A 12,468-nucleotide genomic window follows, 5' to 3' on the forward strand; every position below is an offset into this window, starting at 1 on the left:
TTAACTCTAATAATGAACTTTAATAAAATAGTGTATATTTGAATTTTTGAAAGTAAATGAACAAGAGTTTAAAATTTTATCAAACTTTTGGTAGAAATTAGTCTTTTAACCTATATTTAATATATGGCATTGAATGATTGAATAAAAGTAATAATTAATTATATAATAATATATTAAATGTGTATTAATTTATATAGTGGGTAAATAATTTTTTTTTTAAGTGTATGCAAATAATATTACTATTTTGGTTTTTTCCTAACTTCGATATATATATATATATATATTTAACAGATTTTACTAAAACAAACAAACAACTCGATTACGGTAGGGTGTCATCGGGACATTTTCGTTCTTTTCTTTGCTAAAGATTGGAGTTGTCACTTCGACAGTTTAAAAATGGTGGCTATGTTATCAACAATAACACCAACTAAGCTAACCCCAAAGAGTGTACCAGAAATCCCTGAAACCAAACCTGGTTTCTTCTTTACAGGTAACTTCACTACTCTCCCTCTTCATTTTCCTTCATTTTCTAAAGCAAACCATGTAAAGAAACTCTCAGGCGTTTCCCTAGCTGTCAAGAGTCATTCAAAATTTGAAGATACAATAACGAATCATGCTAGGATTAATAAACCAAGGAAAGGCAGTGTAAAGAACCCATTGTTGAGTGAGGGAAGAGAGGAGGATGATAAGTATGGACCTATCTGCCCTGGGTGTGGAGTGTTTATGCAGGATGAGGACCCTAATCGACCTGGGTATTATCAAAATAGAAAATTAACTCGAACAAAAGAACTGGTGTTAGAATCTGTAGAGAGTTTAGAGGATGATGATGTCGAGGGGTTTTATGACGATGAAGAAGAGGAAGAGGGGTTTGCGGATGGAGAATTTGATGAAAGTGCTGGGGAGGACAGTCAGGACGGGGACAAGGATGTGTTTGATGATTGGGATTCTGACGAATGGGAAGCTAAGCTTTTGGGCGCAGAAGAAGATGATTTGGATTTGGAGGGTTTTAAACCTGCAGGTGTTGGGTATGGTAACATAACAGAGGAGACGTTAAAGAAGTTGAAAAAGGAAAAAATTTCGAAAGCTGAGAAGAAGAGGATGACTAGAAATGCGAAAAAGGAAAAAGATGAGGTTACTGTGTGTGCTCGATGTTATTCATTGAGGAATTACGGGCAAGTGAAGAACCAATTTGCAGAAAACTTAATACCTGATTTTGATTTTGATAGGCTGATTTCCTCCAGATTGATAAAATCTAGTGGTAGTGCAAATGCCAGTGTAATTGTCATGGTTGTTGATTGTGTTGATTTTGATGGCACATTTCCAAAACGGGCAGCCAAGTCCCTGTTCAAGGAAATGGAAGGGATAAAGAATGATGCCAAGCTTAGCAAGAGGTTTCCAAAGCTTGTTCTTGTGGCTACAAAGGTTGATCTCCTTCCATCACAAATTTCACCTACCAGGTTAGACAGATGGGTTCGGCACCGTTCTAAGGCTTCAGGGGCACCTAAGCTGAGCGGGGTTTTCTTGGTTAGTGCACATAAGGATTTAGGCATCAGGAATTTATTGAAATTCATCAAGGAATTGGCAGGTCCTCGAGGGAATGTGTGGGTTATTGGGGCTCAAAATGTTGGCAAGTCTACTCTAATCAATATGTTGGCAAAGAAAGAAGGGGTTAAAGTTTCAAAGCTTACAGAAGCTCCAATACCTGGGACAACACTTGGAATTTTGAGAATTGGGGGGATTCTGCCAGCAAAAGCAAAGATGTATGACACCCCAGGACTCCTACATCCTCATCTAATGTCCATGAGATTGAACCGAGATGAGCAGAAAATGGTTGAAATTAGAAAGGAGCTACAACCTCGAACTTATAGGGTCAAGGCAAGTTACCCCTTATCCATTGTGTGCATGTGGAGCAATTTTTCGTGTGTGCAACTATTCTTGTATGTATGTCTATTACAAGTAATCTGTCTAGGAGATTACATTTTGGTGCTGGTTGAAACTTTTCTTAATGTGTAAAAACTTAGTTTCTTTTGTGGATGGTTATTTATCTGATCACTTATTATATAGTAAGGCACATTAAACATTAACTATACCAAAAGAGTGCCCAGGCAATGAGTTTTCAGTCATATTACAAGGAAAGATAGATTTGATCTGAATTGATCAACATTTGGTTTTTCTTCAGATCTCTAATTGTGGCTTTTGAGTGATCAACTGAACTCTTTGATCAATTTTTATGGTTTTCATTACAACTGTATTCACCCATGCAAGATACACTGACACATTGTTATAATTTTCTGTCGACTAAGGGCCAACCAAAGGCTAGGGTTCTCTAAACTGATCATATGCTGCTTGCAATGTGCTCTCTCTCTCTCTCTCTCTCTATAGATAATAGTAACTTTTCTAGTATAAGTGGCAACTATTCGCAGAGAAAACGTGTAGTATGAAAGTACCAGGGGAAATAGGCATTAAACAATAATAATTGAGTAATGTAACATCATAACTTGGCACTAATATGTTGTTTTAATAAATAATTATTTGTGATGTTGTTGCCTGTTCTTAATGTTAATAGTCCCACATTAATAAAAAATGCTTTTAGGTCTAACGCTTTAGCGTGACTTGACATTTTTAGGCAGGCCAAGCTATACATGTTGGTGGCTTAATGAGACTAGATATCAATCAAGCTTCAGTACAAACAATTTATGTGACGGTTTGGGCATCACCAAATGTTTCTCTACACTTGGGAAAGATAGAAAATGCTGATGAAACCTGGAAAAATCACATTGGTATCAGGTTGCAGGTAAGATTTTGTGTGAAAGAGTCTTACAATTCACATTACACAAATAGCTTAGCTTTCTTTTGTTTAGTTCTATATAGTACATTAATGCCTCTTCTGCTTACTAGTACTCATGTATGCTTCATTCCTTTATTAATATGTGGTGAATTAAATTGATAACTACCAAGATAATTGCATTGGCCACAATCATTTCCTCATGTGATTTTTGTGTCATACTTGCTATGTTCCATGACCCACAGCTTCTTGAGTAATTCCTACTTAATTGTTAGTGGTCCATTCTTCTTTATAGTAGAGATAAATCTTTAAGAGAGAATACATAACTATAGAATATGAACACTGACATTTTCTGTTTGGAAGGACAAACCCTGTTTACTATAGCTTAACCGATTAAATGATAGAACCAAAGAAGTGCAATGGAAAAGATAGTTGTTTGGTTCCTTCCTACCAATTTTTCTAAAATTCACCCATGGTGAGGCAAAACTGGAGTTCTGGATCTGTAGCATAAATGAATGATAAGTCCTTTTTTTTTTTTTTTGGTCTTACTAACTTTTGAATGTCTATCTCACAATTAACTATTTTGCTTCAACAATTTATTGGCTTGTGTAATTTATATGCCTTTTTCTCTCAGCCTCCTATTGGCCAAGACAGGGCATCGGAGTTGGGCAAATGGGAAGACAGGAAATTCAAAGTTTCTGGAAAAAGTTGGGATGCAAACAGCATTGACATTGCTGTGGCTGGCTTGGGTTGGTTTTCTTTGGGCCTCAAAGGTGAAGCGACCTTGATTCTGTGGACATATGATGGGATCGAGATAACTTTGAGAGAGCCTTTAGTTCTTGACCGGGCACCATTCCTTGAGAGACCTGGATTTTGGCTGCCAAAAGCTATATCAGATGCCATTGGCAACCAAAGTAAATTTGAAGCTCAGAAGAGGAAAAAACTTGAAGACAGTATAGAATCCCTTTCTGAGATTTCTGCTTGAAAAGAAAAGAATTCGTCCTCTTCCTCTCTGCAGTACTGTTGAGCTTGAAGTTTCAAAAGATCATAAAGTTGAATGAGAAACAGACTCTTATCTGAAAGAAAATGAATGATCCCCTGCACTTGAATTTGTCATCTGGGTTTGGTGACCTGAGGGTGTATTATTTCCCAAATTGAGAGAAAGAAAGATGTTAATGGCAGTCCTATACATTTTGGTGGATCATGTAACCGAGGGGATTAGTTGACTCATGTTGGATGGGGTGTATCTTTGTCTCTGACATATGTTTGATCATTTAATTTTGCCAATACTCCATTTTTAAGGATCGTCAATCCTTTCTTTTAACAAAAGGAAAAGATACAAATACCCGATTATAAAGAAAGTTTATCAACAGACTTAACGAAATAGAATAATTTCTAGTTAATGTGAGAAATTCAATAAAATTCAAGGGATACATTGGGTAAAACCCGGTAAAGATTTAGCTGGAGAGCGACATGAAAGTGGTTTCGCGGATAGTTAATAAGAAAACAAAGAACCTTGTCTGCAACTCAACCAAGTGGCAACCAAAATGTGATGGGTTGTTTTTCTATTTGTGTGTCCCCATTGGCGTGAATCACAACTCAAAAGGTCTCAGTTTCTTGCTGAGGCCAGGATAATGTATTCTTTTAATCTCAGTCACGTTTTACATCACTGTCCTCCCTCCCATAAAACATTACAATGGCAAATCACAAGTAGCTTTTTCTCTCGTTATCTCGCTCTCATCCTGGTAGAAACATGAATAAGCGTAACTAGATGCTTTAAATATGCTCCCTTATTTCAAGGCTCTATCAAAATTAGTATCAACCTCAGGCTGCACACTATATACCAGTGTTAAATGAAGAATTAGGCATCCTACAGGAAGCTATCCATTTGGCCTAAAAATTACTCATTAAATGTCTTGCATAACATATGAATTGAGATTCCGTACAAGATGAAACAGATTTTTTTGTCCTCATTTTTGTAAACTTGTAATTTCTTTTACATTTTTCTTAAGGTTTCCTTGGTTAACTGAAAAACAGAGACGTGAGAATGAACAAGGAGTTATACAAAGAGTTGCAACCTTGCTCTATACAGCAATTACAGAAAGCGGAAACTACATTAAACTAGTTGGCTGTTGAATAAACTCAAGCCTAAAACCATATCATCTCAACGTGGTTGCTGGATGCAGCGGGGGCTGCGCTTTGGGTTCACATACTTGGGTGCCTTCTCAGCATATTTTGCTGGCTCCAGGGTCACTGCCTTGGGAGATTTCAACGACTGCAAATTCTTCAACACTTGTGCATCCTTTTCCAACCCTATAATTCCGAATCAAACCTCATCAAATTCTAAGTTTAATAACAAACAACATGGTTAAAGTGTAAAATTAGAATCATAATGTAAACAATCCAATCCAATCCATCCATACCAGCATTTGCAGGAAGGGGGGATGAGACGTTTCCGACTTCAGTTTCATAAGACGAAACAAAGTCAACAAAGTGATCTGCGAAAAATTCACCAGCATCAAGGTCGAAAGTATCAGGGAGCAAGTCAGCAACATTCGTGGAGTCAAAATCCAAATCATCTTGATCATTGTCATAAAAACCATCCTCGCCCTGGTGCTGGCTGAGCCAATACTCTCGGTACCAAGTGGAGGTAGTAATTAGTTGCCACCATTCAGGGGAAAAATCCACCACCTGCCTAAAAGCAGCTGGAATAAACAGTGGGGCATTCGGGTTCAACCTTGAAGTTCCTCCAGAAACTAGCGCCATCCGATCCTCTCTTCTATAACTGTACACATCCCCAAATCAATATTAACCAATCAAAAACAGAGGGCAGATCGGTGTTCTCTAGTATTCTACTTGATAAACGGCAATCGACACGCAAATAAAAGACCCAATTAAGAAAAGCCAGAAAGAATAATTCAACATCAGATCAAAGCCTATTGAACCCTTAGAAATCAAATTAAAAACCAAAAAAAAAAAAAACAATATTTCATGCTAAGCAACTGAAGCAAATTTTTTCAACTCTTATTCAAAAACAAATCAGCTTAAATGATGATCTAATATTCATGCGTAAACTTGAGAAAATCAAATGAAACGATAGAGATTTTTACCTTAGAGCTAAAGTAAAATGTCAACCTTTTTTTCTTCTTGTTGCTCACAATAGGCGAAATGTGATATATGGTAGCAGAGTTCCGAACCTGTTAGGTTCGGCTACGAGCCTGGTATTTTCGTACAATGAAAAACCACCAACTTGATACCACTGGCACCGCACAGCTTCAGCCTGCCATATTTTATCCGGTCACCATCCGGTTACAGAGTTGCTGTTTCTTGACTTTTGACCTTGCTTTTCCTTTTACGCGTTTCAAAACTTACCACAACGACCTAAACGTGGCACGTCATATTGGGTTGTCCTGGGACCCCACCATGTGAGCTGACTCATTTATATTGTTTGTCTTTAATTCTGGTCTAATGAATAAATAAATAAAAATATAGTTGTTTGTCTGTAATTTATTTTATATATTAATGCCCGTAGGGAGGGTTAAATTCAAATTGAGTTGAGTTAGAATTCGATTTGATTTATATAGAGTTAATTCGAGTTTGAGCTCAAACTCGGCTAAGGTCGGTTCGTTTCTAGCTCGATTGAATCAAGTTCAAGCTCGGCTCGTTTTTCGTTATCAAAACGACGTCATTTTAATACATATTGATCAAAATGATGTCATTTTATATCACAAATTTTAATTAAAAAATCTGACGAGTAGCTCAAGCTTGACCGAGCTCTACTAAGGTTGGCTCGTTTCGGGATCGACTGAGCCAAGCTCGAGCTCGAGTTGGCTCGACTCGAATCCAGCCTTAGCCAAAGGGCAATTTCCCAATCAAAGTATCACTTATTTAAAGTTTCCATTACTCAATTTTGAAAATCTTATTTACTTATCTATAAACAATTAAATTTAATAGAACTCTAACCATTTAAAATTTTATTTCTTTCTCTCCCATAAACCCTAAAAACTAATCATTTTGCCCATAGGTCAAATTTAAAAAAATGACATTTTCCTCTAAAGTTTAACTTTCAAACTCTGGCACCATTGTTGGCGGTCTTTCCCTCTTAAAGTTTCCTCTACCTCTGACAATTTCTCTTTTCTCAGTTGGACATTCGATCGATATTGAATGAAATTGAGGAGACAAAAAGTTTCGTCTTTCTAGACGAGATCTTGGTCTATCAGTGTTTCAAAAGAGAGAAGAGAGACCGCTAGAGTATAAACTAATCATTTCGCTCACAAGTCAAGTTTTAAAAAATGACATTTCTACCTTAGAGTTTAGCTTTCAAACTCTGGCACTATTGTCGGCGGTCTATCCCTCCCAAAGCTTTCTCTCCCTTTGGTGATTTCTTTCCTCTTAACTAGACATTTGATCAGCATCGAATGAAGTTGAGGAAACAAAGAGCTTCATTGAAAGACAAAAAGCTTTGTTTTTGTATACGAGATATTGGTCAGCCGGTGTTTCAAAGGAGGGGAGAGAGACCGTTGGAGTATGGTGATACATCAAGTAATCTTCATCGTCGAATATGACACTGAAGATTAAAAACTAACTCTAGGGAAAAATATCATTTTTTAAAACTTAATCTAAGGGGCAAACTTTTAGTTTTTAGTGTTTTAAAAAGAAGTGAAGATTAAATTTTAATTTATTTTTAATATTATAGATAAAAAATGATTTTGCTCTTGAAACTAATAGATTTAACCTCTTATAAGTAGATATTTGAGATTTTTAAAGTTAAAAAATGAGAACATAGATAAGAGAATCCTTTAGTGGGATAAGTCCTTTGGCTTATTTTAATTGGATAATTTTCTATTTGAAGAGAAATGATTGAATTTGAAAGGCACAGGTTGTGGTGCATTGTATAAGGGGGGTTTAGGTGGAGAAGACCAGGTTATGCGCGTAATCCACATGGATTGTTTGTTGGTAGGGTCAGAAGATTAATGAAAATTGACACGTCAACCACTATTTTACATCACTTTCTTTCGGATAACATTTTCCCAATCACATGAATTTCGCCAAAATTCAAATATTATTTTTAACTCTTATAAGATATTTTCATTATGGAAATTAATTAAATTACCCAAAATTTAAGGATACAAAAAGAATTGTCCAAATTTTTAAATTTTAAACAAAATGACCCTATTTTATTGTGAAGACAAAATTGCCCTTAATAAAAAATTGAAAAAACGACGAATTTTCATTCCCAACCACATGAAAATGCGTCCTTGGGCACATGATACCATAGACTATCTTCGACTGATTTTCTCAAGTGAATTTGGTGACGAAAATGGATGAAAATGTTAGTAAAACGATCCTTGTCATATTTTTATGCATTTTAGTGAAAGATTTAGTCGATTGGATATGGTATTTACGTGTTTAGACTTAGGGTTTTCAATCGAAATATTTGTTGAAATTGTTTGATTTGCTGGTGTTTTGGCTTAATTTTTTTAGGGCTTTTGTGTTAGATTGGTTGTAGAATTGATTGTTGATGAAATGGTATTTGAAAAACGAAGTTTGAGAGGTGAAATCTCACCGCTCAAAATCGGCAGTCACCACGTGAAGTTTTTGGAGATGAGGAGGTTTTATGCATTTTTTAAACTTTCTGGACCACACGAATTTTTGTGGTTGGGGGCTAAAGTGCGAGTTTTTAAATAGTGAATCATGTGGTGGGGCAAAATTGTAATTTTGAAAAATTTGTTGACATGCGAATTCACGTGGTAGGGTGTAAAATGCGTTTTTCAAAGTTTTCAACCAAACAAATTTGCATGCTAGGTTTTGGGGCGAAATAGAATTTTTTTTTTTTTAAATTATGGGTGTTTTTTGATATTTTCATATGAGAAGGCAAATTAAAATTTTTTTATTTTAAGTTTTTTGAAGTGTAGAATTCGAATTTGAGGTCTATTTTTTTTAATAATGTATCTATGTTTAGAATCGAATCATTTCTAATATAAAATTGATATTATTGTAATTTAATTTTTTTACAAGGAGCTTGACAGAAGAGAAAAAGGGATGAGGGAAAGGATGAAATGAGATTCCCTATCAAAAAACACTTTAAGGTTCAAGTTACTACAAATGAATATAGAGATATAGGAGTTGTGATTAAGAAAATATTAACAGAACGATAATTACGAATGTTTCGACGTACCTATTTTGAACACTTTTTCAATCTTAAGGATAGCCGATTTAGTGGAGTGTTAATACACTTCATCTTAAGAGTGGTAAATAAGGCGAACTCGAGCGATGAGTTATGGCTTTGAGTTAATGAGATTGACGTCAGGTTCAGCCATACGAGTTAGCCATTATGACAGGCCTTCGACTTAGTTAAATGTTGGATATTGACATGTATATTTTATCGAAGGCCACAGATCAAAACCAACATACATATCTTCATAGGCGTAAGTTAATTACATATGTCAATCTGAGTCACGTTTTCCCACAAAGACCTTAAGGGGAGGATGACACTAATGTAATAAAGTTGACCCTATTGTATTATCTTCACATAAGGTTATTATGGAGTGATTTGAAGAAAACAATCCCCCAGAAGATAATATCCTTCCGTATTTAGTTGAAGCATATCCCACCATTTAGATTAATCCTACAATAAAATATATAATCAACATAAATATCATGACCAAAAAATATTATTTACAGATTTGTGTTATATTATTTTATTATTGGGAAAAGGACTATTTCCCACCCAAATTTTAGGTCATTCTCAAACTTACACCCATAAAAGATAAAAAATCCTTTCTCCCACCCATAGTCAAACTATAGTCCAAAATTTCAGTTAAAGACAAGGGTAAAATCATCATTTTACCTATAAACTTTGAAACTTTACAATTTTATCATTCCCCCCTCCACTTTTAAAAACTAACACCTCAACTCATCCTCAAAGTTCGAAAAGTTTAGATTTCATCCTTAGGGTTTGCTTCCTTCTCTAACCACCACCGATGACCGACGCATTCCACCGATCTCCCATCTCTGATTACAAAGGACGATGAAAGACAAGCCTTTGTAACCCAGATCTGAATGACGAGACGAGCGACGAAGGATGATTTGTCTAGGTGGTGCAACAAAAAGATCTACATCTCTTTATCGCATCGTATGACGAGAAGATGAAGATCTTTTCATATCGCCACTGTCGTCGCACTCGAAGAAGGAGGTCGGAGATGACATCGAAAGATGAAGTTGAAGAATGGGGTTGAAACTACTATTTTTTAAAGTTATGGGGGGCAACTGAGTTTTAAAAAATATGAAAACCTTAGATTTGGGGGTGAAAATGTTACTTTTCAAAGTTTGAAAACTTTAGGTAAAAGTGAAATGTTAGTTTCTAAAACCTAGGGGGCGGAGAGTAATAAATTTTATAACTTTTTAATATAAACAGTAAAATGACTATTTTAGCCCTCCCTTTAATAGAAAAAATTAACAGAAGTTTGGCTATAGGTGCGAAAAGAGGTTTTTCATCTCCCGTGGATGTAGGTTTGAGAATGACCTAAAATTTGGGTGGGAGATAGTCCTTTTCCCTTTATTATTAAGTTCAAGTTTCGTGATTTTATTTCTATTGCATAATTACATCTATTTCATAATTATATTACATATTGTGACTATTAATATACATTGATTAATTTGATACTAATTTTTAAAAATATCACTTTACCTCTATATTGTAAAATATCATTTTACCCTCAAATATTATTTAATATCTCTAACACTCTTCATTATAAAATATCATTTTGCCCCTAAATATTATCTAATATCTTTAACACCCTTTATTGTAAATATCATTTCACCCCCTTACTATAATAATTACAAAATGCCTCCTATAATTTTATCAATTTAATTTTTGCACACAACTCTAATTTATTATATAAAACATCACATATAATTACATTATCAATAAAATATTAATGATTGAAGTTATAGTACATATAAATACCTCGACATTACAAACTTTTTCTCAAAATCCTGATCATGAACTTCTTTTCTCTCTCTAGAAATCTCTTTCGGATAATGAATAAAATTGTATATGTTAATAGATAAAAAAGAGATATGGTTTATATAGAATAAATGAAGGGTAGTATTGATAATTTATTGATATTTAGGATATTTTCGTTTAAATCCTTTAAAATATGGGTATTTTTGTTTAAGCCACAAAATTATGGGCAATTTTTTTATTATCCATGAAAAATGGGTAATTTAGTTAATTTTCCTTTTCATAAATTTATAAATTTATATTATAAAATTAATAAAACTTATATATTAGTAACTTTAATATTTATCATATATGCTCTTATTTTCAATTTAAAAAATTTAAACCCTAAGCAATAAATTTAAAAAATTCAAACAGTCATGAAAATTGATTAGAATTGCAACCAAATAGTGCAAGTCAAACTAAATTGTGTAACTTAGCTCTTGGGTCGAACTAAGTCCCATTTGGTCACTAAGAAACCATTCCCTCAAGATCCTATCTAGTGACGCTACTAAATTCGATGGAAGCATATAAATTTGGAAGTTGTACTGTAACTATATACTAGGCCAATTAGTCTGGGTCAAATACAAAGATATGACACCTTGGCCATATGAGTTATTTATTATTTCCTAACATCTACTGCACCTCAATTGGGATTTACTATGAGCAAATATCCTATTGCAGGTATGGTGTCCTACTACAAACTTACCCTACTGCAGGTGGTGTCATGAATAAGTGCTCACAGTGCCTCCTTGTAATGATCCTAAGATGTCTTGCATGCTTACCTCTCCAGCCCTAACTATCTTTGGCTTCCACCTAACTACTAGCTCGTGCCACTTTATAATCCTCACTATTAGGCTTGGGAGGTACTACTATGTACCCTAAAGGCTTAGTCTATTTTTTGAGGTGTCCCTTATCTCTTTAGCCTAGTTCCTTGGCATTTTTTTCTTGGCTTTATACACACAAGTGTGTGTATGATTGCACACGGGCATGTAACCTCTTTTACATAGCTGTGTATAGATAAGACTATATAATGTTATATTTTCACTCCTTAATACTTAGTCTTCTATGTTTATTTTACACCCAATTATACTTATTAAGTTTATATTTTGATTTAGTTAGCATTTGGAGGCATTTGGAGCAAAACGGAATTAATTTTACGATTTTTGGACAGTCTTGATGTGTCTCTGTATTTTAGGAATAATTTTCTTATCCGAGCTCCAAATGAGACGATTCAAGATGCTATGGAAAGCCAAGAAAGAGCTCTACAACTTTCATGTTTTAAGCTTTGTCTAGAACTGATCTAATCAGGGTCGAAATCAGGCTTGAAATTACTGCACCTGCACTGGAATGTTTCCTGCCCTGTGATATTAGTGGCAGATCTGATGCATGATATTTTTAGAAGTCTCCAAGTTATGGACGAATTTCACAGCTGTATATTGTTCTTTCCTATTTAAATTAAGACTTTTATTTTATTTTTAATATTTCCCATAATTAGTGGGAATATCCTGTTATTAGAAGACTCCAATTGCCTTTAGGAGAGCTTGGACAGGGTTGAAAATCTGGATATTAAAAGGAAAAACGTGAAGAGACAGGGGAGAACAGAACAACGGCTATTATTTTTTCCTTTTCTCTTCTCTTCTCTGCATGCTATTCCATGGCCCTGCGTGGCTGATTTATT

At 34.8% G+C, this 12,468-nt stretch overlaps 2 protein-coding genes across 3 annotated transcripts; one reads left to right on the plus strand and one right to left on the minus strand.

Annotated features, from left to right (window-relative positions):
• Positions 1–297: 297 nt before the first annotated feature.
• Positions 298–4,096, plus strand: LOC123225576 (GTP-binding protein BRASSINAZOLE INSENSITIVE PALE GREEN 2, chloroplastic). Its single transcript, XM_044649635.1, has 3 exons — positions 298–1,875; positions 2,627–2,794; positions 3,420–4,096. The coding sequence occupies exons 1-3, from the start codon at positions 397–399 to the stop codon at positions 3,768–3,770; spliced, it is 1,998 nt and encodes a 665-aa protein (XP_044505570.1). The 5' UTR covers positions 298–396; the 3' UTR covers positions 3,771–4,096.
• A 636-nt stretch (positions 4,097–4,732) lies between these two features.
• Positions 4,733–6,093, minus strand: LOC123225577 (protein EARLY RESPONSIVE TO DEHYDRATION 15). Of its 2 annotated transcripts, XM_044649636.1 has the most exons (3): positions 5,896–6,093; positions 5,209–5,570; positions 4,733–5,098 (listed from the first exon to the last, which is right to left on the minus strand). In XM_044649636.1, the coding sequence occupies exons 2-3, from the start codon at positions 5,549–5,551 to the stop codon at positions 4,950–4,952; spliced, it is 492 nt and encodes a 163-aa protein (XP_044505571.1). In that variant the 5' UTR covers positions 5,552–5,570; positions 5,896–6,093; the 3' UTR covers positions 4,733–4,949. The 2 variants fall into 2 exon arrangements, with proteins under 2 accessions (XP_044505571.1, XP_044505572.1); XM_044649637.1 differs by lacking the exon at positions 5,896–6,093 and having other exon boundaries at positions 5,209–5,587.
• Positions 6,094–12,468: the final 6,375 nt, after the last annotated feature.

The sequence above is a fragment of the Mangifera indica genome, chromosome 9 (assembly GCF_011075055.1).
Source record: "Mangifera indica cultivar Alphonso chromosome 9, CATAS_Mindica_2.1, whole genome shotgun sequence".
NCBI classification, from domain to species: domain Eukaryota; kingdom Viridiplantae; phylum Streptophyta; class Magnoliopsida; order Sapindales; family Anacardiaceae; genus Mangifera; species Mangifera indica.